The 27,585-nt window shown below is 44.6% G+C and overlaps 1 protein-coding gene across 4 annotated transcripts in view; it reads left to right on the top strand.

Annotated features, from left to right (window-relative positions):
• Window positions 1–27,585, top strand: part of SH3PXD2A (SH3 and PX domains 2A) — a 253,653-nt gene that overhangs the window by 79,717 nt on the left and 146,351 nt on the right. For all 4 annotated transcript variants that reach the window (XM_054071937.1, XM_054071939.1, XM_054071938.1 and 1 more), the window contains exon 4: window positions 27,157–27,233. In XM_054071937.1, the coding sequence (XP_053927912.1) occupies window positions 27,157–27,233 (77 nt within the window). The remainder of the gene's footprint in view (window positions 1–27,156; window positions 27,234–27,585) is intronic.

Raw genomic sequence — 27,585 nt, forward strand, 5'->3', positions numbered from 1 at the left:
TCATTTGGAGACAAAGCTGAAGTTGGAGGGTTACCAGCTCCTCTTGCTCCACCATGTCGTCCAAAGCATGGCCTCGGGGAAAGCACATTGCATGGCATGAAATCATCCCATCATGCTGGCTACTGGGCTATAGATCCCTGCCATGGAGAGAGGCTTAGGCTTTTCATCACACATAGGTCTGGTCATTGATGATAGCAGCCTCTTGCATTTCTGCTCAGATTCCAGCTTGGTCCCTGCATGGACTACAAACCACTTTTGAGTCCTGCTGAAAAAATTGGTGATTCTTTCATAAGCTGTGCTGAAAGCACATGGGGTGCCTGCTCTGCAGCTTCCATGCTGCCTGGAGAGGGAGACATCCCGCTCCAGTAGACCGCTTTATGTGCCTAATTTTACTTACCCTTGGGAAACTGAGTCCTATCCCAGGGCACCAGGGAGGTCGGCACCAGCTGTCCCTACCAGCTGGGTCAGACAGCTGCAGAAACAACAGCCCAGCCTGACTCTAGTCCCTGCCTCCAGCACATGGAAGCCTCTGCCATTGAGACACCTTTCCTCTTCCTTTCTTTCCCACTTGAATTTTCCTTCTTCCTTGATTAGACCCAGCATTTTTTTGGGCATATGCTTCCAGTGGAGCTCGGTGCCTGCATCCTGGGGCACCAGGATGCCAGCATGTTGGATGAGATATCACTACCTATTGTCTGGCCCTCCTGTGCCCTGATGATCTGCTTTCCTTCTGAGAAGGGAAACGCCCCAGTACCATCTCAAAGGGGTCTCTGAGGCTTTTTCCTTCCTCGTCTCCGAGGCAGTGGGAACATGCAACATGCTTGCTGAGGCATTTTAAGGAGAGGCAGTAGGAAGATCCTTACAGGTAGTACAGATTTGGCCCTGTATTTAGCTCCTGAGCTGCAGCTGTGGCTCGTAGCAGTGATGGCAGGTGGGAAGCAAAGTGAGAAGTGAGCTACTCAGTGCCAGGAAGGTTTCACCTGCCTAAATTAATCTCCGGGCGAGGCTCCCAGTTCCCTGGGGAGCCTCAGCCTCTCCTCAAGGTTTGCTGAGGGCTGTTCCTCAAGAAAAGTGGGAGCCGTATGTGAGTCAGGAGGGCTGTGGGAAGGGAGAGGTGTGGTTGCGGAGGGTGGTGGAGGACATCCCAGCACCGCCCAGACACCTGGAGCTGGTGAGGGGTGCTGGCAGGCGGGAGCCTCCCCATTTTGCACAATGCAGGAGGACAAGGAATAACCTTTTGCTGACGCTGGCTGAAACCTTCCTTACTTCCACTTCTGCCACTTGTGGGCTACGGTGGAGGAGATCTCCTGCTGATGAACTGCATTCCAGGTGGATATGTCTGCTTTTCACTTTTGGTTTGGTGTGTTGGGGTTTTTTTTCCCCCTCCCCTTTCCAATGCCATCTTTAGGAAAGAGAAAGCTCAGGTGAAAGGCTCGAGCAGGTTTGCAACAGCAGAATTTTGCCCATGGTAATGAAAGCAGCTTTCTTCTGCTCTCAATTGTGTATATACCATCTTTACTCCTGTTGTTTTGCTCTGGGCTGGGGAGAATTGGTGTTTTGGTCAGAGATCTTGGGTGGTTATTTTTGCACTGAAGCAGAGATGATGGGCTCATCCTGACAACCAGCACGACAGTGACCTTCAGATCCATCCATCCTTGTTCCACCTGTGTCAATCGAGACCATGATCAGCAAAATTAGGATGTGGCCATGTGTAATTTTGTCAAAGGTACAGCATTTCAGTGGTGGTCAGTGCACGTAAGGCATTTTCAATGTGCATTCTCCCACCTTGGAGGCAGTGGGCATGGTGACTTCTGGGACCATGCTGGCTGAGGAGGACCCTTGGAAACCTCAGTGATGTTCTTATTGTAGGCTATTTTCGTCTTTGGAGAGGTGGTTGCTAGCTGGGCATTTAAAGGGAAATATGTGCCAAAATATGTTTACTTTCAGACTTGTTTCCCATTTTCTATTATTCTCTCCTGCAGCATAGGGCAACAATGCTTAAGTGATTTTAACTTTTCCTTGGAGTAATTTTGAATTTCTGACTTACACAGAAATGGACAGCATTGCATTAGTTCAGAGCCAGCCAAAAATTAGCTTAAAGGCGAAAAAAAAAAAAAAAGAGAGAGAAAATTCTCTTTATATTAGACCCAGTCATATCTTAGTTTTTAGATTAAGATTTAGTTCTGGAATCCTCAATGTAAGAAGGATATGGAGCTGTTGGAACAGGTCCAGAGGAGGGCTACAAATATGATTGGAGGGCTGGAGCACCTTCCCTACGAGGACAGGCTGAGAGGGTTGGGGTTGTTCAGCCTGGAGAAGAGAAGGCTCAGAGGGGATCTTATAGCAACCTTCCAGTACCTGAAGGGGCTACAAGAAGAGAGGAGAGGGGCTATTAGTAAAGGCTTGTGGGGATAGAACCAGGGGAATGGGTATAAACTGGAGAGGGCCAGATTTAGACTGGACATTAGGAAGAATTTCTTCACCATGAGAGTGGTGAGACGCTGCAACAGGTTGCCCAGGAAGGTTGTGTCTGCCCCATCCCTGGAGGTGTTCAAGGTCAGGTTGGATGGGGCCTTGGGCAGCCTAATTTAGTGGGATGTCCCTGCCCATGGCAAGGAGTGGAACTAGATCTTTAAGGTCCCTTCCAATCCTAGCTATTCTATGATTCTGTGATTAAAGTATTAATTAAGATAACCTAAATAATGTTCCTTTAATATGCAGGAGTAGTCTTGCAGTAGTCTTGTGTCTATCTTGCATGATAGACACAAACAGGTGAGATATTCCACTGCGCTTTCCTGAATATGAGGCAGAAAACTTTCTCAGATGGAGAAAGAGAGGCTCTGCACCCATCCCTATCCATCCACCTGCAACAAACCAGTATCGCAGTCCCCTGTCCTCACCTCAATGGAGCTGCCAGGGTGGAGAGGTGAGCCATGGCACTGCAGCATGAAGTGATGCTGTGAAGAGCTTTTGGGGAGGCACCCCATAATGCAGAATAATTTCTCTTTAATATACATATTTTCAGTTCTCCTGCCTGTTGTTTGAAATGGAAGAGTGCCTCCAGGTTTAGAACTTTTATTTGAGGCAGGATAGTGCGTTAGCAAGATGGCTAACTGGTCCTTGGCTTGTTTCCACTCCAGCTTATTTAGGACTTGGGTGATGCCGAGCGTCTGGTGAGCTGCTCTTCAGCAGCTCCTATTGTTTGAGAAAGTGGTTTCTATTGTTTCTTTCTATTTTCTGCCTTGCTAGGAGAGCTATTGCGGAAAATTCATCTCCTGTCTCTCACAGGAGGAGAATGGATTTCCTGTCGGCTCCAGGCTTGAAGGGAAAGCAGGGGCCGCTGGGAGGAAGCAGCCATTCCTCAGCCAGGCAGCGGAAGGATTGATGATTTTGAGGGGGCAGGCAAGCGTATTATTTGCTTCAGGCTCCATGGTGATATTTTCAGGGTTTCAGTCTTTTCTGGTTGAAAGACAAAGTCTTCAAGTGTGAGGTCATAGGATGCCCTTAGGCCGCTTCCTATTGAAGAAGCTGTGGAAAAGGCTGCTGTCTTTCAGAGCCGCCTGCTGAGGAAGGGCTGGAACGAGCTCCACGTCACGGCGTGCAGGGTGCTGAGCTTGTTTCTCAGACTTTGTCATGCCTTCTGGAGGCCTTCAGGCATTATTAGGGCATGAGCCACGGGCCCGATTTCAATGCAAAAGGAAGAAAAGGGAGAAAATATAACAGTGCTGGCATGTACCAGAGTACCTGATCCTCTTCCCTCTCTTCCAGTCTCTTCTGAGCCCCTACCCGCTGTCCAGACCCCAAATCCACCAGCTGGCAGCTGAAATGAGGGGCTAGTATGGCAGCGATCTACAGAGTGTTTTTCTAGGGCTTCTGGCTGCTCCTCTCACACAGATAAAGAACTGGTATTTTGCTCAACCAGAAACCACCTCTGGGCAGAAATCAGCATATGTAGAACAACATGATGTGCCTCTTATTAGACCATCTGAGTCTCCCGATGAGAGTTTTGTAATAATCAAACCACAGTTTCAAGGGAAAACAAAGAATGGAAAGGAGTTTTTGGTTCAGTTTCCTTGAAGCCAGAGCCAATGGGGATTTTTTATGTTTTCCTTCAGCGCTGGATGCTAGACCAAAAAGGCTAGGGCAGGTTTCCTGTGCAGTGTAGCTGCCTGGGCTCCTTACGGAAATATACAGACATTTTTTACTCAGAAATTAGTTGGATTTTGATTCTTATTTTTAAAGGCAATGAATAAACACGATTATAGACTTGAAAAGCAGTTTGAGCTGCATTGGGCTCGTCGTTTCCTCGGGCAGCCATTCCAGAGGAGTGTGCCCTCTACTACTATAATTACTTTTTAAAAATAACTCTGCAAGTCTGTAATCTAAAGTGGGTGGTATGTAGCAAGTCTGAGAGCATTCTGCATTCAACCCACAGGCTGGCAAGAAGGTGGCTTTATATAAGGGTTTGCTTGTCTTCATCTCTGGGTTGAAATCAGACTTTTTCCCACAATCCATCAGCAAATGGCCCCTATAATGAAAGTGCTTTTTAACACGGGAGTCAAGCTTGCCAGAGACTTGGATGGCTTCGCAGTCCCACAGGCTCTAGATATTCTTTCTGGATGGTGCTTCTCTGCAAGATCTTGTCTTTGTTGTATTCTCTAAATCTGTTATATTCAGATTTAAGGTGCCTGGGCAATAGAGGAGAGCAGAGTAAAGCTGAGATTCATGGCTAAATAATAGTCTAGACCTCTGTTTGAACCTGTTTTGAGCCCATTTTGCCTTTTGGCTGGACTAGCTGACTTATTTATATCCTCACATGCTTAAAATACATTGTGATTATTTTTTTTCCCAAGAATTGGAAACAATGAACCTGGAAATTTGCTGCTTGATCACAAGTGATTTCCCCTACTTTAATTTATCTGTTTGTTAAGCTTTTTGGGTGCTGATGTTCTCAAGTGTGATGTGCTTGCAGACTTCCCTGCTCCACAATGGAGCTATTTTCAGGCTTTTATGAATGTTTGTCCTTACTCGTAAGGGGATCTTTATACTCAGGAGCAGAGTGAGGGGATACTGTGGGCAGAGATTTGCCAAACTGAATCTATTTCCACTATAATGAAATAACCTGTGACAGTGTTTGCCCTTTTGTGATTTTTTTTTTTAGAGTTCTAGTCCTATTTAATGGGAAAGCTGAAGTGGAGGGAGGGAAATAACGCGGGAATTAGAAAGAGGAAACCAAACTTATGTAGATGAGGAAAAGAAAGAAAGTCCTCGAAGTGGGCAGTTCAGTCCTCTTGAGGTTCTCCTGTTCATGGAGGTGCTAATACAGGCCCCAGGCTTGTGCTCAGGATAGAGGTAATTAATGTTTGCTCTCAAATTTCCTTGGGTCTGAAGTTAAACACTTTCACCGTGTCATTTTCTATCAGAGTTTTGCCTCCTTTAAATAAAGAACAGAATATTATATTCCTTTTGCTTTTGGATCTTAAGCATCAGCAAGTTCAAACTTGCAGGTTCCCTCTCATTTTCAGGGCTCTGAAACGGAACAGGGCTGATCCAGAATAAGCAAACATTTGCAATCTGGTTTGGCCCTTGATGAGGTTTTGTTGCAGGTGTTTGGGCTGGTGGGCACAGTTCACTTTTGTACTGTGTGCCCTATTGGGGTGAAAGGTGCAATTCCCACCAAATCCTTCTAACTCTTCCCACCAAATGCATAATGACTTGGCACCTTCTTGGGCAAGCAATAAAGCCATTGGACCAGAGTACAGAATAAAGGCATTTGTGCCTATTCCAACTAAACAGTGTCGTCACTGCTGATCTATTTAAATCACTGGATGTGGTCAGCAGAAGGGAAAATATTCCTGGCCTGATCCTGGCTCCTACAAAGCAGAGCAAATGCAGAATTGTGTCTTTAGCAGATTTCCTCTTGGGAAGAGAAGTCTCCTCTAGATAATAATCCTTTTAGCAATATCTCCAGTGAATGAGGCTTTGTCTGAAGAACAAAGAAAAAGTCGCAGGCTTGAAATATGCCTGAATTTCCTGAGTGTGCTTGTTGCTGTGTGCAGGCAGGAAGCTGTGTTAAACTGGTTTGGATGTTTGCTATGAAGTGGCATAAACAGAGTGTTGGGTCTCCCGGGATCCTGATCTGATCTGTGGACCAGTGGACAGGGGTTCCTCCAAGCTGTGGCTGTGAGAAGGAGAAGGATTACCATAGTCATGCAACTCTGTGTCCATGTCCCTGTCTGTCTCATACTCCCTCTGACAAAATCTGTCCTCTGAAGATCCCAGGTGGATGCAGCAGCCAGCAGCAAAGGTGAGCTGTGCAGCCACAGCAGACCCAGCACATGCAGCTGTTAAGCTGCCAGCCAGCAGGGAACTTATTTCCTGCACAATTATGAAAACAACTGATCTGTGACATTTTAAGAATGGGGAGAAAATACAGGGCAGGGGAAGGAAGGCCCTGGCTAAGTAAATATTTACTTTTGCACAATGTCCCAGCCAACCCCTTCTTCCAGGGGCTGGGAGAAGAAGGGGTTGCTTGCTACTGGCTCTGGTGTGTGGTGACAGGGGACAGGATAGCCAACACTGAGCTGCCTGCAGCTGGAAGGAGCATGCTCTCTGCCAAGCAAAAGCTGCTCTGCTGGAGTGTGATATTGCCCTGCTTGACCCACTGCTCCCTGCTGCACCCCACAGCCAGGAATGTGCTGCTGGACCACCAAGAGCTGGCTTGAACCACCTGCCTGGGCCCCTCTTCTTGGTCTTGCTCTAACAAAGCCAAGCTGGTGAGATACTCCTGCTAGTGAGGTATATCCCTGCTCCTTCCCAGAGAGCAGCCCCGGGAAGCGTTAGGGAAATGGAGGCACAAAGATTTCCAGGGTAGTGATGCTGCAGCCAGATGAGATGTCCGGGACCTGGGGACTACAGCATCTCACGTGATGCCTTCACCACATCATATGCCCGCTGCCAACTAAGTCTGGAGCAGATGTGAGCCATATTGTATGCAGAGGATGAACTTGCAAGATCTAATTGAAAAAGACCCTCAGCATTGGGAAAAAGATTTTCTTTTTATTATGGCATTGTCCAACCTGATATAATCTCAGTTTTCAATTTCTTTCCCTCACCCTAGACAAAAATGTTATTTTTTCCAGCCCTGTCAAAGAGAGGTTGAATTGTCGCACTGTGATCTATAAACGCTGCTTAGTTCTTCTTTCATTAGCCCTCCTCAGCAGGGTGGCTGGTGCAGTGCCATGCAGATGCTGTTTGTGTTTGACACGGTATCTGACCACCAGGGCAGCTTGGAAATCCCTCCAGTGTGTACTCAGCAGGTGGAAGAAGGGTGTGGTGTGCTTTGCCTGAGGTCCAATTAGTCTGTGGTTGTAGGCAGGATTTCACCTTCTACGCCGTGTTTCTGCAATACGGCAGTCTGGGTTAGTTGTGTCAACACTTGGTGATTTGTATGTGAGGAGACTTGGTGAGTTCCAGTAACAGTGACACCAACCACTGGTGGGTCTCGACATATTCTGCTCTCTTGGTGGTGTCTGTGAAACCAGAAGAGTTGGAATAGGTGGGACTCAGAGATTTGTTTCATGCAGGTGGCTGATGCGGTAACAGAGGTACCTCTAGGCTGTTCCCCTCCTCCCCATTCATCAAGGAAATACTGGCTAAGCTCACTCCACAGGACATGCACCATCACTCAGTGAATAAACACAAGGGATTTGTGTTCTGAGTTAATTCTGCTGCTGGAAATCAAACCCCATTCCCTGGTCAGATGACATCTTTTTTTCTTGGAAAGGGACAAAGGTTAAGAAGACAAGGCAGGCAGGTTAGTTAAAATATGTCAGTGTCTCCTGAGTGTAAGTAAAGACTATAAATAAAAGCCTTTTAACTTGGAAAAGAACTTGAGTGATATGATTGGGTTCAATTTACTCCAAATATTGCTTTATGCCTTTAAGCTGTTATCAAGTTTTGGTTCAATTGCAATAGTTTTATGACTTAAGTGCAGTGGGAACAGTTGCAGTCTTTATGCAAGTAAAACATTTCCCCTGAAACATTTGGAGTGAAGAGTGCTGTATTGTGCAGGAATCTGGGAGTGAAACTGCCTGGACACAAATAGCCAGGGAGGTGACCTTCTCTAGCTCTTTTCTTTCTCCATTCCAGAGTAACTACACAATGTAAGGATTTATATTGTGAACAATAAGGGATTTAAATAAGGCTTAGTTTTACATTCTTGCTAATGAATCCTCGAACTTAGTAATAAAAGCTGAACCTTTTTACTTATTTCCTCTTAAGCTGCAAGTGTGTGTGATTCAGCAGCGTCTTGAGATGATTTGTCAGGATGACAAAGTAAGTCACATCCCTCTTCCTCTTGGGATTAATAGAGAACTAGAATAATCCTGTACCCATAATATTATTTCAGTTGGGTTTGCATAATAGCCTGGATGCAAGACTTTGTAATGATGATGTTTCATTCTTTGAAGTTAGGTTAATTCATGTCAGTGTCAGAGCCGCACAAATAATAAAACACTTCTTTTCCCTCACATTTTTTCTTAACTAGCCCTCATTTTCTCATCCAGGTTTTACTATGATCAATAAGAAGTGAGTGGATTTTAACGCTGCTTCTGCAGATACCCAGCACCATCACAGTCGGAAAACTCCTGTCTCACATTAATGTATTTGTGTGTCAGTGACTGTGGGTTTAGGAAGATCTTGGTGTTCCTAAAGAGTCTTGCTGTGTGGATGCCTGTGCTCAGAAGCTCTGTAGAGCATGTGTAATTTCATCAAAATCACTGTAGCTGACCCTCTCTGTTAGCCAATGTTTTCCACACGCTTCTGGACCCATATTCCTGGCTTCCATTAGAGAAAGTGAGAGAAATCAGGCCACTCATAATTACTTACAAGCTGTGAGCTAGGCACATATGTAAATATTTTCGGGGTCACAACTTAGCTCTTTATTTTTAATATACTTTGTTATTAGTAATCGTTTTTGAAGAGATTGAAAATCCCACCCATAAGTTTCTGTAGCATCGAACTTACTCAGCCTTGACCTCTGCTCACAGCGGTATCATTGGATTTACTGTTGACTTCAGCAGGAGCAGTCACTGTGGGGCTGAGTGCTTTTGAAAACCTTTTTCCCGTGCTTTTCTGTATAAAGCCCATGACTGTAGCTGCCAGATTATATGACACTAGGATTTAAAATGACTTAAGAATGAAATCAAACTGATAAGAAGGCTAAGACATAATAAATCTAAGCAAAGTAAATTTGCTTGCTTTCTAAGACAAAGTGACTTTCACAAGGTTTTAATTTTCTCTGGCCCAAATGGAACAACAGATGAGTTTGGTTCTTTTAGCATGTACAGGCTGGGCATGTGTCAACATTGCTCCTGTGAAGCCCTGGAGATGACATGCCACATGCACCATATGTATGGGCTTACCCTGGGCACGTAGGAGCAGGTGAGGGGGCTGCTCTGCCTTTAGGGGTATTGATTTCAGTTTCTCTCTGTCCCCAGCTATAAGGTGTATCTTGGAAATCATCAGGTAAGCCCACGTTTCATCATTAATTCCAGCCCAGACTCAGCCCTAGTTTTCCCCACTGCCAGAAGTGCTTTACAAGAATAAACTAGAATTGCCATATCTCCCTATGGTGTTAAAAGAATAAATCCATAAAATGTTGTGTAGCGCTCAAATACTGCAGCATTAAAGTCCTTCTGTAATTACCTATGCCCGACTGGTGCCTTTATTATTATGCTTAAAGCCTTCATGTTCACATCTGTTTGCAGATGTCCTCTGGAACAGGGTGGTCTCTTGCTCTAACAGTCAGGATAAACACTTTGCTCTCATGGATTAGATTATTCCTCACCAAGTTCTGCGTTTCACTGGAGGTCAGCTATACTCATGCTCTGTTAGGATTTTCTCCCCTAGCTCCCTCTTTTTTTTTCTTTTTGCTCTTAAACCAGATTCTTTCTTCTGCCGTGTCAGCAGCAGATAGGAGTGTTCTTGCAAGCAGCCCTGAAGACAAAAAGGTCTGGCCAAGGGTGTTATCTCTGAGAGTTTCTGCTCCTCTCATCACCAGCTCCCCGTGCCCAATGCTTGCTCCAAGATGTGGCTGTGTTCTCTCCACACCATCCATTCCCCAGTTCACCTTCCCTTGAAAAGAGTCCAGATATTATAATCTCTGGTAAGCCCTAAAACTGGCAGGATTTTTGTATTTGTTTCCCTTCTCCTGTTTTATTTTCATAAGCCTACAGATTGACTTTATTTCTCTTAAAGGTTTCTAGGCTGGGAGACTGCTGTTCATCCGCTTTTAATTAAAGCAATATAGGGAATTAGGCCTTTCACAGGGGTGGTTCTGGTGATGGCTATGAATGTTTTTGTTAGTTTTTCTCTCTTCTAAGCAGATGCTTGGAACTGTGAGTTGGAGCTTAAGCTTTTTAATTACCAGGGAGTAAAATTACTGCATTATGGTGAAATGATTTCTTTGCAAAGGAAAAATTGTCTCTTGGCTGCTGCCATGCGAAATAGCATAACCGAGAGAGGATAGTTCACTGCTGCATCCTCGGAGGATGGGAGGGTGGTGGGTGCAAGGAGGGAATGTAAATTTGGGCATCGAAGGGCTGAGGCACAGGGAGATCTGTGGCTTTTGCAGTACGGTATAAAGGAGAGGAGTTAGTAGGAGCCTAGTCTCTCCTCCTGGCAGCACCCATCTGTTTCCTACAAGAGTCTGGAGTAGATTAGGCTGCCCAAGGCAGAGTTTTTCTTGATGCTGGTACCACACTGAAAGAGCATGAGTTTAGGACTGAGAGTGTTGGGGAGAGCGAAGTACTGCTCTTCCCTGCTGATTTACAGTCTCTCACTCCCATTTTGTCCTCCTTCAAAGCAGTGCTCTCGGGCTTGTAAAACAACTTCACACAAACAGAAGCTGGTGCAGACAGGGTGTAGGAACCTCCCATTGGCATATGGGGATCACAAACGGAGCTTTTTCTGGATCTCAGGGAAGACAGCAAAAGCCCCCTTCCCAAGAACGTGCTTATTTTGGGCAAGCAAGCGAAGTATCTCAAGAGCAGCTCTCAGGATGACCTAGGGAAGCAGCTGGCTTTTCCGCCTGGAGTGTTCAAATTATTTCAGTTTTACAACGTGAAAGCCTCCAGCAGGAAATTTTCAGAAGAGCCCAAGTGTCATCTGACCCCGGCTCCTGTTTTCTAAAGTGTCAGTGTGTTCCTGGTGTGTGTTTGGAAATTTGACTTCTGTTTCAAATTGGTTAGCTATTTTAATACAATGGAAGGAAAGCTATTACCCTGAGTGTCAAAAGCCTCGGTAGGCTTGCAGGAAAACCTGTATTTACCCGTGGGTCCTTGGGGAGAAAGGATAATCCTCTTTGGACTCATTAACTGCTGTCTCTTGCCTCTGTCGTTCTTGCATGTTGCCTGTTTCCGTACAAGGATGCAGCTTCTCTTGGCTTCCTCAGCCTCATGAGCCACCTGTAGGTCCTGGTGGTGCTGCCGGGTAGCCAGCACAGGTATTTGTGACATTTTCTGAAGTCCTTTGGATCCATCTCAGTGCCAGCACATGATGAGGGGGCTGTTGTGTTCCCCCCTCCTTTTCTTCTCTCATCTATAGCCTAAAATGGTTTGGTCTCCTGCAGAGGCTTACTGGTGCAGCATATGTTTCTGATCTTGTGGTGTAGCCAGACTGGGTTCTCACTCACAGTAATGAGAGATCAGCTCTGATGTCACTCAGTTTGGTTCTGATCCGTGCTCGTCCCAGGGCCAGACTCTGCTCTCATTAATGGCTTATTTTTCATTCAGAAATGTGTGCTTCCCTTTCTGCAGTGTTTCCCTATTGTAAAGCCTAGGGAGGGCCAAAAAAGAATTTTTCTTTTCACCATTTGCGATGCCTGGGATTCCTCCGGGGCTCTGGGTTTATTCTGTGGTTTCTTCTAATGTAGGTTTCCCGGGGGCTATAAGATGATCTAAAGCAACCTGGCTTGTTGAGCTGACTCAGAAGTGACCCTCTTGAATCACTCCCAGGCAGCTGAGCTGTCTGAAGAGTTGATGGCAGGGGATTGATCTGCTTGTCATTAGAAACAAAATGTTCTGTGCGTCTTCAAAAATATCAGAAATAAGTTAGATTCTTTGTTTTGTGACTATTTTCAAAAAGGTCATTTTGGTACCCTCTTTTTGAAGTAATAGTTATTTAATTAAACTCCAGTGCAGTATCTGAAATGCACCTGTCTTGACCTCTTGGCACATGAACAAAAATTAATAAAATGTGGCTTAAAGTAAACAATGGGCAAAGCATTGTCATCCGAAGAAAAATAAATTAAAAAAACGCCACTTGCTGAACCACAAAAGAAACATGTGAGAAAAAGACTCATCTAGTACTTTTTCTGGATAAATAACATGAAAAAGAAGGTATTGAAACAAGATTGGTGTATTGACTCAGACTGATTTAAGGATCTGCTTGATGGCCCTCCTTTCAAAGAAGGGAAAATAAGAAGGCTGCAAAGTGCACATGCTCGAGATGTGTGTGTAAACTAGGGCTTGACATAGCAGCAGTGAGTGGATGGAAAAAGTCCTTTTAACTCCGCTGTGCTCTGGATAAGGTCTTGTAACAAGTGATTAGGCTCATCCCTTTTACCTCCTGTTGGTCTTCTCCTCACAGCGCCCCTTTCTCATTGTGTCAGGTTCACCTTGGTGAGCAGTCATTGCAAATGGTAATTGTTTGAGTGTTTGCTAAGGTAGATTTACTGAAAAAGTGCAGCAGCTGAATGTATGGCCTTGAATGCTGTGTATTTCTTGCAGTCAGATAATTTTGAGGTATGACGTGGATTTTGTTTTGCACAGGTGCCCAGAGTTAATTCAGGTGCTTGGCACCTTTCTGCTATGTATTAACTTGTTCAAAAGCCACAGTTGAACCGAACATTTAGATTGTGAACAAATTAATTTTGGGGACTGTCTTGTGTATTATACAATGTCTGGGGTGGTGGTTTCTATTCTGGGAATAGATACTATATTCTGGAAAATATCTTCAGGTGTCTTACAGGAGCGCCACTCTTCTCCAGCCATCTCCCCCTGCCCTCATGCCACTGGTTGGGAACTGACATTTCCACCGTGCTGATCCCAAGAAGGAACCCACTCTTTCACTGCCCAGGGAAAAAACGAGGGCTCACACTGCTCAAATCAGCACAGAAAATATTATGAGGGGTGAGGCTAAATTCCGTCCAAACATAAATAGAGTAGCATGCCTAGAATATCTTTTTGGTCTAAATCTTGCTCAGCAGTCGAAAGTCCCAAGTACCAATAAAGGCACTGACTAATGAACATTACTCAGTTCCTCTGGGTGCTTGGCTAGGGGCACTCATAGTTTCCAGTCATACGATTACTCCTTTTTACTTTAAGCCATCCTGTTTTCTTTTAGTCTTTCAACTTTAAAGAAACATTTAATAACTTTGTGTTCTGCTTGTAAATGGCAAAGTCAAGGGATCCCTAAGACACAGATCTTTTTGGCTTTCTTTCCTGCTACCTGGAAACACCTTCTTTACCTTTGGTGCCAGCTGACGTGTTAGCTTTCTGGAGTGTTTTCCTTCACCCTGAGTCTCTCTTGCCCCCTTTCCAGTGGAACTGAAAACAAAATTGGGAGTATGCAAGCAGAAATGTGTCTCTGAGATACACAGTGGAGATGAAAAGGTACCAGGACATTTGCTCTGCACAGTGGGTATTTGATGAAGAGAGAGGAAGGGTTCAAATTCTGAACCTGAACTGAAATTTGGCAAAATATCTTAGTAAATACTTCAGGGAAGGCCAGCCTCAATTTCTGGACATTCCATTATTGAGAGCCTGTGGCAATATAAAGAACAGCCAGCCTCCAGATGAGGCATTAGCCTGGCACATGGGAAACCTTCAATTCCTTGTGGTTTCTTGCAGGAGTTTACCCGCACAATATACCTGAATGAGACCTGTGAGTCCTTGAGCTGTCATTGGTACCTTGTACATCCAGAACTACAGAATGGCCCTAGTGTTTAGTGACCTTCAGCATCCAGTCATGTCTCCAGTGACCTGATGCCTGGTGGTACATCTTTGAGAGGGCAGTGGCTCTGCTGAGTGGTCTTGCAATCGTGTACCAACTGGAACTGTGATTTCATGTATGCAACCCGTTGCCTTGGCTAAATTCACTCCTGTTGTACTACCGACATACAAGTACATATCAGAGGGAGGACCATAAATGTTTTTAGGTAGTTTTGTGACCCACGAACTTGTTTAGCGCTTTCAAATCAGAACGTGGGTCTGTGAAACAATGGCCAAATGTGATTCTGAGCAAAGCCAGGTCAGCCATTCCATTCTGGCCTAGCTTCAGGAGATCTGTGTGGGTCTATTGGTGGGGAGAGATGTGTTGCCTGCTTCCTAAATCTGGCCTGACTATTTTTTTTCATGGAAGTAAGTAAGTCCAAGTACACTTGGACTACACCAAAGTACACTTGGACTACACGAATGCTGCAACTGAAATTTACTGGGAGGTAGTTTCTGCAGTAATTGTCTACAATACCCAACATACGCCAAAATCCAATTTTGTAGTTGTGTCATGCTGGTGTTTTTTACTTGTTTCATTGTGGGCATTGCATAAAAGTATCACCCGTCAGCAAAATAGCTTAGTTTCTGGAGTATAACACAGTGATTTTGGACAGCAACACTACACCTCAGATTATGAGTAGGGATAAGGAAGAATCCCACATCCAATTGACCATGGCAAATCCAATTCAAACTGCAAAGGGGTACTTTTCCTCCCATTAGGCAGAATGTGATTAATTTCCCATGTGGAAAATTGTTCAAGACAGACATGCTCGTAAATTATGTCATAAGAGATCCTATTACTACAAGCTCCGTCAAAACCTACTGTGCCTCCCAAAATAGCAATAAGATGATAATTATATTAACAGCCTTTCTTATTATTTGATGTGTGTCTGACATAGGCTGTAAGCCTATTTTTTTGCCAGATCAGAGCCATTTAAGGATGGAAGCTTTGGCATTTGTGGGCATTAACAATAATCCTTGATTTCTGGCATTTGAAATTAAAATTGTTACAGCAAAGTTTTTAAAATAGGAGATTGAAAGCCAATAGGTACAAATGAGCCCACAGTTTAAAATGATGCATCCTCTGTTAAAAACTTCATATCCAAAACCAAACATGGTTTTACCAGCAAGGATTCTTGACAGATCTGTTTCAAGATCTGTGCTGTTCAACCCAGGATCTGCAGAAGAGGATGTTAGTGATACAACTAACTTAGCTGATCATGAAATTACTTAGGATATTCAAATTTGGAGCTGACTGCAAAATCTTGGAGGAGGAGCTCATGATATTGTTGGTAAAAAGGCAATTTCATGTTGGTAAGTACAAAGCAGTGCTATATGGGGTAAAAAAGGGTCATTGCAATCAAGGAAGAAGAGATTTCAGTAGTTCTGAGGCTGTTTCCATGAAAGCTACAGTGCAGCAGTCAGAAAGCCAAAGGTGGTGTTAGGAAGAATTAGGCAAAGAACGGGAAAAAAAACCCAGAGCTTCAGCTGCGGAAATCCACTATTTCCCCACGTTGTGAATACTATGTGCAGTTCTGGTCATTGCCTCTCAAAAAGGGTATATAATAGTAAGGTGCTGAGAAGGATGACAGAGGTGATTACAGAAGTGAATTGGCTTCTGTATGAGGGAACTAGACTAAAAGTCCTCAGAACAGAGGTGATGGGTGGGATGGAATAAAAGTTCGTGAAATCATAAAGAATTTGAGAGAGTGAGGAGGACATGATTATTTTTATTTCTCCAAATGCAAAAACCAAGTGCAGCCTGTGAAATTTGGAAAGCAGACCTGAAGTGAACAAAAGGAAATATGTGATCACATGCCATGTGATTAAAGTAGGAAATTCGTTTCCAGAGGACTCTGTAGGGACTACAGTATCTGTGGGTTCAAAAATATACGAAATCAGTTTCTGTAGGATGGAGTCATCTCTGGGTGTTAAAAACTATTTTCTAATTCAGAAAAAAATCTTAACCACTGGTGTGCAGGAATGAGGAGCGTGTATCAGGAGAAGGATCCTATTTCACATGTCATGTTACTTGCATTTCTTCCCTGTCTCTTACTGCCTGGTCTTGTAGATAGAGAGATGGACTATAGAGATCTTTGATGCAATGGAATGCAGCAAGAAAGTGGACTAAATTTCCGGTTCCATGTTCAGTACCTTATAACTACTAACGAAGCTGCTTTCTTGCACTGTGGCAGCTAAACACATGGATGGTGATTCTTTATCTGGAAATGGAGGAGATGGCATCTGTCCATTCTTGACCTACTTGGAGACCATAAGTCTGCAGGCTGGACCACCTCAGAGGGGTTATCTGAGGTATTCAATAGTGGGACTTTATACCTCTAGCCAGACCTCTGTAGCACTGCACACCAGGACACAAAGGCAAACAGCATTTGGGGAGCTGCCATTCCTGTGTGGTGGCACACAGAGAGAAAGACCAGCTTGTTTAGTGGTGTGGATTTTGTTAGCAGTCAGTCCTGTTTGGCTGCTCGGTGTCTCCATGGCTTCAAATGCAATTAATCTGGGCCTGAAAGGGTAATTATCAGCTCACATTCCTAATTCAGATTTCTGTGCCTATTCATGCTACCATTTTTTCTTTAATTTAGCGGTAAAGTTGAGGTTATTTTTATGTTTTATACTGCTGGCCCAGTGATTCTTATTAAAACAAGAAGTAAAACATTAGTTTCTAATCCACGATTTTTCCGTTTTCTTGGGAAATGTAGAGACCATATTAACTGTGAAAGGGAAACGAAAGCATGCCTCATCCTGGGGTCCTGCTGTCACCTTGGCTAAAGGTGCTTTTCCTTTCAAGGAGCAAGTAATTGCTTAGAGCATTAATCCCCAAAAGAGGCTTTTTTATTCTGCAGGGGCGAATCTGTTGACATCTGACAGTGTCATTTCCTCCTTTGATTGGACATAGGCACCTTGTCGAACCCAGGAGAAGGTGGCTGTAGAAAGCTAGGGATGCTCAGCACCCTCCACCCTCAACTCCAGGGCAGCAGCTCTCACATCCTTAAACCTGTGTTTACTCATATGAGTAGGAACTTAAAAGGAGTTTTTCAGGGAGATTGTCCTCAGCTGTCTTCTGGTATCAGCAAGCACGGCTGGTGCCAAATCGCACGTGAGCACAGATTAAGTGGCCTGAGCTGGAAATGGCTGAAGCGCCCACACAAGGGGGAGCTGGCTGGGAAGGAGGACAGTTATCTGACAAGTAATTATATAATCGTTTCCCGGTTCCTGTGCATTGGCTGAGCTGTGATAACTGCTGGTGTGAGTGCTCTTAGTAGTGCAGCAAGGTGGAGAAATCTGAGTGAGTTTTGCTGTCCCTGGAAGACTGTGACTGGACACTGGCTCATATCAGTGTAGGCTACGTGTGCCCGTGTGGATCACTGTGTCCACTGCCTACCAAAACAGCGAGTTAGCCATGCATTCATTGGCTGGGAGGGTGCAATAGGGATGGCTTCATGGCTAAGAGTTAAAGAGAAGGTGCTGCTGGATGGCCTGGCCACAGAACTGATCCCAAGGCTGTTTTGTAAGGTGGTGTGGCTGGATCACACATCCCAGCTAGGTTATTGCACTGCAAGCTTCAGGGGGGCAGGGGAAAGGGGTACAGGTCTGGCTTTGGAGTCCATGTCATAATGGAACATGACTACATGTCAGACCCCAACATGCGCTGGAAATAAAAGTACCTACCTCTCTTCTCTGGTAACACAGAAATCAGCCATCCCCTGCCTTAAAGTGCATGCTCATGAGCCTTTGAAATCATCAGTAGCTTTGTCAGGGGTCAGAGCAGGCAGAGAGGAAATCCCTATTGGCAACTGTCTTAATGACACAAAAAGATAAGACATACTGAAAAGACACTGGAAATAGAGAGTGATGCCTGTGGTTTGAGGTGATGTCCGGTCTGCAGATGAGCTTCCTGACTAGAGGCTGACCAGCTTTGGTCTGGTTGCCATTCAACAGCTTGCTTGTATGTCTGTTGTCATCTACAGAAAATTCAGCTTAAAACTATTCAGGTTTAGCATGGAGGACTGTGGGAGGGAATATCTCTTTGGAAAGAGAGAACAGTGCTCTGTTTTGCAAAGTGCAGGGGATTTGGTTTCTGAATACTGCTCTCCAAAACCCTAGCTGGTGAGTTCCAGCCTTTGACAGGCACAGACACCTAGTTATGTTTGCTGCTGTGTTGTTTGTTAAATTTCTATGTTAATTGGTGCTTTCCAAATACCACAACTGCTCCGAGGAGCACTGCCTCTACCAATCTGACTGCTGAATTTCATCTCCTGTAATGTGGGACATGTGTACCTGGCAGCTGACTTAATCAAGGTCTTCCACAGCAGAGAATTTTGCCTCCTTTGTGGCAGAAATCAAGGATTTAGTTTTGATTAGAATAAATGTTTGAACAAAAAGATTTTCTAGCTCTTCGGTAGATATTTTTTCATTCTGCATGTCGTCAGCAGAGGATCTGGGGACTGGCTTTATTGTGGCTGTGCTCATTTGGTGACCTTGTGAAAGCTAGCTTCTCATCCCTACTCCTCAGTTTCTACCTGCAGTGTCCTGTAAGAGTATATGCTATAGCACTAAATTATTGCATGACCTACCTCCTAGTAATAATAACTTCCATGTACATGGTGTGAGTGCAAATATTATGTTATTCACAGCTCTGGTTCTCAACCATCCTAAGGGTGGAGCCTCCCAAGCAGTGTTATTGCCAGTCATGCCAAAGGATGTGGCTTGGACCTTACTGTGCTTTTCCAGTGTAGTTTGGCAAGGGTGCAGTGCAAATTCACCTCCCTCCAGTGACCTTGCTTGCAAGGTCTTTGACCCCAGTGGATGAAGCTCAAAGGCTCCCTGTTGGTGCGGCTGGCGCCGGCTCAGTGTCTCTGAGGTACCATCTTGGGCTTAGTGTCACACCAGTGCGTGCATTAATGACAAGTCTCACAAAAGCTTATAAGACAGTGCAAATGTCTTAATAGGCTCAATGCCTTAAGGCCGCTACTTCAACAGATTGAAGTGGGACCATATGATCCTCCCCTGATGGTCCATACTGCTAAGTGTCAGCAGAAACACTCCTGTTGACTTCAATAGACCCCACTGATCAAGGTGGTACTTGACGTGTTTTTCAAAAGAGCAGAGGACAAGTTTTGTTAGTGTAGCTCCAGAGGCATGATATTGCCTTTCAGGAAAAGCATTTTTCATGGTTGAGGTGGCACAAAGGCATTTGAGAGTCTCTTGCCTTTTCCGACTCTGGGGTCAGGAGCTGGAGTAGCTCAGATGGTACAAGCATGTTCAGCAGCAAATATGTAACACAACCGAGGGCTGCTGGTTCCCAGGCTTGTTGGACCAGTTTACAGTGATCCACAGCATTCTCATGCTGCCCAGGAAGTGAAAGTTACTTTTGAATATAGCTCTATGGACTGCTAGTGACTTGGAGATCACAGGTAAGGAGCCACTAATTACTTGGGTGAAAGCAGGACACTGGCATCAGCTGATACAGGGGATAAACCAATTGTTCCAGCACTGCTGATAAGATGTAGTGACTGGCATTTCTCTGGTAAGTTTGGTATAGGGTCTAGATAGTTTGATTGTTATTTAAGCTCTGATGTTTCTGCGTGTTAGATTTCTTGCTCCTGTAATTTTGGAAACAGATCTTTTTAGAGGATGTTCAACAAAACTCTGGGTGCAGTGTATGTGTCCAGATTCTTATCTTACAGTAGAGTATGCATAGGCAAGGGTGATGCTTTGGCTTTCTATAGGCTTTCCTGTTTTTCTGCACCTTTTGCTCCCAGTACAGCAAAGACTGTATGCAAAGAGAGGGACAGTCCAGCATCCTTGGTGTTAGGAAGCAGCGCTGTTTCCTAAAGCAGTATATCTCAGATGTTTTGACAATGTGACCTTCTTTTGGCTCCTTCTCTCTGTGGGACTTGTAATTATCATCAGGTCATTTCCTCTGGGTGAGGATGTGCCAGCTGCCCCTGTTGCTTGCTGCAGATATAAATACCATTCTCCCTCTCCCCTGAGATGAACTGGCTGCTTGCTGCAATTAAAAGCAGTTGGCTGTTTGCTGGGTAATGTAACACTTGCAACCAGTAATTACAAATGAGTTCACATTCCACCTTGGGGAAGCTGAGCTGTGCAACTCCAGGAGGCACCAATTTCACTGCAAAAGTTGAAGATTTTCTCAGCAATTCAACACTCCCAACATTTTGCACACGCTTACAGGCAGGGAAGTTCAGTTTTAAGGGATCTGAGGACTTATGTAAAGTTACCATCCTCTTGTGTGGGCTAGATGCTTTACTGTGGCAGTAGAGTTGGTTTCAGCAAGGTAATGGATCTCTTTGAGTTTGCTGGTGCATTTAGACCAATGTCCAGAGAGCCACCTCACTACGAGAAAATAGAAAGGATAATTTTGTAGCAATTTTGTCCATTCCATATCAAATACTACCTAGTTTGCGTGTACCATGATTCCTGCCTTGCTTTAGAGAGGTGGGACATTTGCAGCTGGGGCAGCTGAAGAGGAGACTATAGGAGCAATGGGTTATTTGGGTGATAGCAGCAGGACATAGAGCAACACGAAGTAGCTCTTGGCTTATGCAGAACACTGTACAAACAGTAACAGAGCTGTTAGCTTGAGATTTTGCACCCTGTGGCCCCTGTCTGTCACTCCTGAATTTCAGCATCGGTGCTCCTGGCTTTTGTCCTTCCAGCTGTGCCTGGTGCCTGAATTCCCAAAATCTGTACTAGCAAAGGTCTTCTAGAGCTGATGCTGTTGTGCTGGGAGTAGAAAGCAGGCAGGTTCAGAGGTAGAAGCTCTTTGCTGGTGGGGAATCCAGCCTTACCTCTTGCCTGTTTTACCTTGTAATTATTTACATAAGGGCATACTCTGCTTATCCCTCCTAAAGGTGGAAGATTTCTCTTATTTTATACAGCCATGTTATTTTCTATTTGTTATTGATTTTTTTCTTTAACGTGACAGCTTATGCATGTTAAAACCAGGATCCAAGTGCAGAAGGACGCCCTCCCCAGAATCCCTCATGTCTCAGGGCAATATTTTTATTGCTTCTGTTGGCTTTCCTGACTGCCCCATCTGTCTCCATCACCTCTTGTCACCTTCCATACTAATTCCTGCTGATTAGCAAAGGCCTTTATCAACTGAGGCTCTTTGGCAGCCGAGTTCAGCCAACAGTTCTGGCTGTGTCATGAGTTTCTACGTATTAAAAAGTCTTTCCCCCTCCCACCGGTGGAAACACTATGAATCATTTCCCTCCCCTTTCTTTGTCAAGGGTAAATGCCATCAGTGTTAGGATCCTGGCACTGGCTTTCTGACTCCAGGAAATCATGGATGAAACAATCCATGGAAACTGGTATCCCCATGCAGGCATAAGATATTATTTTGTAAAGGACACACCTCTTTTTCTGGCCACTATCAGATTGTGATCACGTTGACAATCACATCTACTTCCATGAGAAGCATAAAATTGTTCTTCTATCCCCATAGTGTTGTGCTGTTGAATTATCTATTTTACATTTCAAGGTGGCAGTATACATTTAAATTCTAAATTTGGGAGTTAACATCGTGTGACAGGTGCCTGAGAGATTCGGGCAGGATCCTGAAATTGATGTCATGGCTTAAAAGGGTTGAGAGGAATTTGTGTCATATCTGATTGCACATCTGGTCTTCTTCAGTGTGTAAAAATAATGGTAGCAGCTATGTGTAAGGAGTAGAAGCTTTTATAAAAATACTTGAGAAGCAAAATCATTTTAGTTAGACTGGTGGAAGTTGCTTAGCCCAAAAGGAGAACCTGTAACTGCATGAGGGCTAAATTTTATTTACTTATTTTTAATTGATGCAACTGCAGTGTAACTGCAAAAACAGAGTGGCCTCATCTCATTAGCAGACTCTGTCTCTGAGAAGTTTCTCTTAGGTTGAACACATTGCTTGGCAATGTGTATACAGACCTTGTATACTCCTGGGCTCTTGGGTATAAAGAGGAGAGAACCAACAGCACAGTAACAAGAATAACATGAAGAGACAGAAACAAGAGCTCTTCCCTACTCTTACGAGACAGCTGACTGACAGAGTCTCCACAGCTGGAGCTTCTTTAGTTGGAGGCAGCACGTGTCTCTTTTAAACATAAATCAGATGAGACATTACAGTATTTTTAATGCACCCATTAGTCTTCAGGCTGTCTGCTGTTGAATATTTATCTTATGGCTTGCTTCATATAATTCCCTCTGAAGTATAGTGGTGGTACTTGATGTGGGAGGCTAAATGTGAATATGCATTTGTCCATCATCCCTTTGGCAGTGGATTTGGGCTCTTCCTAACCTCTGACAGGCACTTCTTGCATGAAACAACTGGTATCCTTAGAACAATCTATCACCCAGATGTCCCTTGAAAGGAGACTCAAGCTCATCAATCAGAGAGCAAGAGCAAGAGGTGGATCTGGTCTTTAGTAGATTTGGAAAACAGCAGTTTCCCTGCCTCCCTGTTGCTGCTGCTGCAGCTCCCACTCACTGCCTGGCTCCAGAGAGCAGCCAAGTCAGCAGGGCTGAGCCACTGGCACTGCTAGAAAAATCAGGAAGACACCTCTAGAAGATCTCAAGGCCTAGATATGCAGCACCTCTGGCAGTGAAACATATGATTAGTAGATTTCTTTTAGAGGCTGTCATAGACCTTACAATCACCAGTCTAAGGTAGTAGCTACTGTGAAAGCTGGTGTCTGCTGTGATAGTAGGGGCTATATAGCATATGTACCTCTCCCTTGAAGAGAAAAGACTGAATACTCCCACTAGGCATCCCCTTGGGGACTTCTAGTGCTTCTCTGCCTCGTGATGCCCAGTCCTGTCCTCCCTCCAGACTGTGGTCCACGGTTTCACCAAGCAGACCAGGAGTCGGGCTTTCATGCATGAACCATGTCCTTAAGCCCTGCAAAGTATAAGGCTATGGACCCTTCTGGTGTGTTCATCAGGGACTTGTAGGCTAATGGGAGGACCAGGGTGTTGGGATGCGTTTAAGCCTGTTTGTTCTTGGGGTCCATGGCTCTTGTTAAAATCTGTGCTATTCTAAGTATGAGTTTATGCAGGAATAAAGTGATATTCAGAGGACGTCTTTAAGCTTGCAGAATCAGCATCTGCTAGATAGTGAGTCTCCTGCATGGCTTTATTCTTCTCACTTTGTGCACCCTCTGCGTATACAGGAGACAGCTGAGGTCTTGTAAGAGAAGAGGTGTGTGGTCGTGGATTTGAACACTACCTCTATATATACATACACAGAGAGATGAAGGGATGACTTAAGATGTCCCCTACAATGCTAAACCTGATACTTTGCCTCTTATCCACATTAATTTCCTAGTAATAATATTTTCTTTAAAGAAAAAAAGATAAAAATAAATATTGTTTTCCTGCATTAGCAGTAGGGCTGGAGCCCTGTGTCTTCCCCACATCTCTTTTTTTCCAGTGCTGCAGTCCTCGGAGTCCTTCCTAACATGAGCCAGACTTCCTTTGGCCCAGTCTGAGCCTGACACATTGGTGAATGAAATATTTGCACAAGGCAGCACCATCCTGTGTAGCCTGAAGTTTCCTGTCTGAGTCTGAGGCAGACTTGCCTTTCACTTCCTAGCTGGGCTTGCATCATGGTTAAAAAGCTGCTCATCCTTCTGTAAAACAGGGGTGTAGTGCCTGTGGAGGCTTAAAAGAGCAGTCATAAAATTCAGGAGAGAGGAAGCAGCACTGTATGTGCTTGCCTAGAAGTAGATCCCTTCCTTAGAGATGTGGAAGCCACCCAGAGGAAAAGCCAAGTAGCACATAAACCACTCTTCCACCCTTCCAATGAAGTTGCCTGCATCTCCCCTCCTTCACGTTAGCACTGCGTGAAATGCTCCTTTCCACTGGTTTCCTGAGGGCTTCTCACTGGTTCTTACATGCCCCACTGCTTGGCTGTTTGTCTGGTCTTTGTTTCTCTAGGGCAACCCTAACTACTTCGTTAGGCAAACCTTTCCTATGATGAGGTCTATGTCCACTTGGAGAGCGTAAAGACTGTACTGTAATGTGTGAGTCTCTAGGGTTACCTTCCTTTTCCACTCCCATGAGACCTCCCTGCTTTGGAGGAAGACGGGTAGAATGGAGGAAATGGAGAAAGCAGTAGTATTTCGTACTGGATCTGCAGTGGTTCCTGCTGGTTGATCATGACAGATTCAAATGATCTTCTATCAGCACAGTCTGTTTTCCTAGAAAAGAGAAGAAGAAGAAGAGAAATCCAGAAGTTGTTCTTCCTTAGAGGTGCTTCAGGACCCCTGGAAATGAGGCTTCTCTGCCCAAGGGCCCCCCAGGATTTGGGAGTTTAGGGTTCATCCTTATTGCCCACCAGAACTGGATGTACTAGTGGAGTGTCTCTGTTTTAATTCCTGATTTTTTCTTGTTGACTGCACTCCATGGTGCTCTGAATTAATCAGCCTTCTCCAGATCTCAATTTTGAATAACATACTGGCTGGGCAGCTACAAATTTTCCCCACAGCTCTCCTTGAGCCTTTTGTAGCTTCCAATAGCAGAGTGAAAATCTTCCTTCTTCCTTTTTCTGAAGGTATAAAAATGGAAGGACCTTCTGAGCTTTGCTTCATCCTGACATGGCAGTCATCCTGATATTTTCCATCTCCATTTAAGGGCTGAATTAAGACTCGTCATATCCTGGGGTCTTTTTTGTGTTCTGTGTTTAATATAACATTCTTTATTATATTTATCTTGTTCCTTAGGTTTGAGTCTTTAATTTATTATGTTACTTTGAAGACCGGGCCTCTCTGTAAACTGTCTTTTTTAGGAAAGCTAAATTGCATTTACAGGAGATCTTCAATGTGTTTAAGTCTTGGGTTCCTTTATGTTTTTTTTATATGGTCACCAGTCTGACTCTCAACTTGTGGCTTGAACTGAAAGCAGGAAATCCAGAAAGTGAGAAAGTTTCCAAAATGTTACTTTCTCTTTGCAGTATATTTATAAAAGTTTCAAAGAAATACCAAGATCTCCCACACCAGCATTGCTGGAGCACTGAGAAAGGAATTAGTCTTTTAGACTAATTTTTATTTTTATCTTTTAGACTAATTTAGACTTTCCTCTACAGTTACCTCCCCCCCCACCCTGTCCTTCTCCCTAAAAAAAAAGTGACTTGCTGCAGTTATGCAGTACGAGTACAGTGTGATCCTGGATGCTATTGGAAGTAAATGTTTTGGAAGTGCAAGTAGCTCTCCCCATTACCTGGGCAGAGAAGCAGGAAAGCAGCAAGGTTTTGGTGTGTCCAAAGAGGTTGGTATAGGGAGATGGAAGTGCCATCTTCATTCTCCATCAGTCTTTGGCTAAATTGCTCAAGCTCAGACAAATATCTCAGACACCTATTGAAGATTTCCCTTGTGATCTGTGCCCACGTGGCATCACGTCCTACAGGGGTGGCTCAGCACTAGCTTTGTAATGAGATAACCACAGGGAACACGGGGAGATAAAATTATGGCACTAGGAAATGAGTTTACCTGACAAGGACAAGCCATTTTGCTGCCAGAATTGGGAATGGAGATAAACCACTTTCTCCGGTTTGAAACAAAAGGTTTTAACACCTCCCAGATTTACTACTATGAAGGAAAACGCAACCAAAAGGGATAGAGTCTGGGAGGGTTTAGAGCCTCTGCTACTGGGCTCTTAAAAGCTGCTCTTTCATTAACCTTTCAGCTTGTGTAATCGTGATAAAATCAAAGCCACATACTCAATTTTTTGATCTGATTTCATTTCCTAGTCCATTTTCTAGTCCCATGATCTATGGATAAGTATCTCTGCCTGTTGGCAGAAGTATTTTGAGGCAGGAGATGGTATATATGTCAGTGGCTTTTTTACGTAGACATTTTATGGTCTAAATAATGCTGTGGCAGATAGTTTTCTTCCACCACAAAGAGAACGTATAATTTATTCTTGTCTCATTACATTAAAAGAAATATTGCACAAAAGAAAAAGGAAAGAATACCACCAAAAAAGGATATGAAGATATAACCCCTTCAAAAAGGGGAAAAAAATCCAGCTCCGTGACATCCTTGTGTGTGGGGAAACTCAGCTCCTAGATTATTTTGATAAACTTTATTACAAACAGTTTCACACAAAACCCCAGCCATTTATTTAATCTTAACCAGCTTGCAGAAATGTCATCCAGTAGGAGCACAGAGGTTATTATTTTTTTTACTTTCAAAAAAAGAGTTTGTTTATTTTTTCTTCTTTTATTTGGTTTCCCTCTGTAGATTTGTAAGAGTTTTGTCACTAACAGTCCTGTATTTGCTCGTGAGCTGGCGGTGTGATTTGGCTGCCTGCAAGGGTAGGAGTATCTGCAGTGGGAGGCAGCTGAGAGGGCAGGCAACGGGTGTAGATGGAGCCCGCATCCCACACCAGTGATGCTCCCTGTGCTGCCAGCAGTGACGTGCCAAAGTGGCTCCAAAGTAAAAGGAAGTTATAACATAGTGTTGGTCCATCCTAGGATAACGCCATCGCTAAAAGGGAATCAAAAGTTTTTGCATTATTACATGATGAAATCAGAAAAATTCCCTCTGCCCTGTGAGTCTTTGTGATCCCCTTTCGGCAGTTCACACAAGTGGGGATTTGGTAGCAGTTGCTGAGGGTGCACTGAGTTGCTGTGCCTGTAGGGGGTTGGCCACATGCTGCACCTCCTGTGCAAATTTAAGACCAGTAGCCTTCACCTGCGTGAGGTGCCATGTGTGCTCCTCTTATAGCTGTGGCCTCATGTCCTTGCACTGCCTGCCCTGCAGCATGTTTCCGGACAGTTTTCTCCGAGGGCAGGAGTGGATCTGCTCCTCACACCTCTTCTGAGTGTGCTGCCCAGTCTGTCCTCTAGTGACAGGGGCTGTAGCCACACAGTGCTGTCGCTGTATGAACCCCTCCAGTACTGGGACTTCTCTCACAGGGGCGGGAGAAGGGTTGCAGGGTTCAGCCACTGGCACTGCCGATGTCTGTCGTTAAAGCTGGGGAACAAATCTGCCAGCCTTTCTGCTCAATGCTGCAACGGGATGCCACGTGGCAGGTGATGCCCCTAACCCTCCCCTTCCATCTGTTCCCTTCTCAGGTAAGATCCTGTTCCGGAGGAGCCATGTCCGAGACGTAGCTGTGAAGAGGCTGAAGCCCATCGATGAGTACTGCAGGGTAAGAGCTCCGGAGAAGGTGTCTGGCAGCCCTGCTGCATGGGACCTCACGGCAAACACCAACGTGGGGCTTTCCCTGCCTGATACTGCCAAGAGCTTCATCTCTGTTAAGTCCATCACAAAGAAGCACGGTTCTTCCCAAACACCACCATGCACAAGGACAGTGCCGGTTGGCACAGCACTAAGGATGGACCAGCGGCTTCCAGGAGTGCTTCCTCATGAGCGAAAGCCTGGAAATTTATTGCAGGACAGAAAAACATGGCTGTGTTGGGGAGAAGCTTAAGTCACCTAATCTTTCCTTTCTAGCTAGGATTTGATGATCCTCTGACAGTAGATTAAAAGTCATTTCTAAG

This window comes from Cuculus canorus, chromosome 7 (assembly GCF_017976375.1).
Source record: "Cuculus canorus isolate bCucCan1 chromosome 7, bCucCan1.pri, whole genome shotgun sequence".
Taxonomy (NCBI): domain Eukaryota; kingdom Metazoa; phylum Chordata; class Aves; order Cuculiformes; family Cuculidae; genus Cuculus; species Cuculus canorus.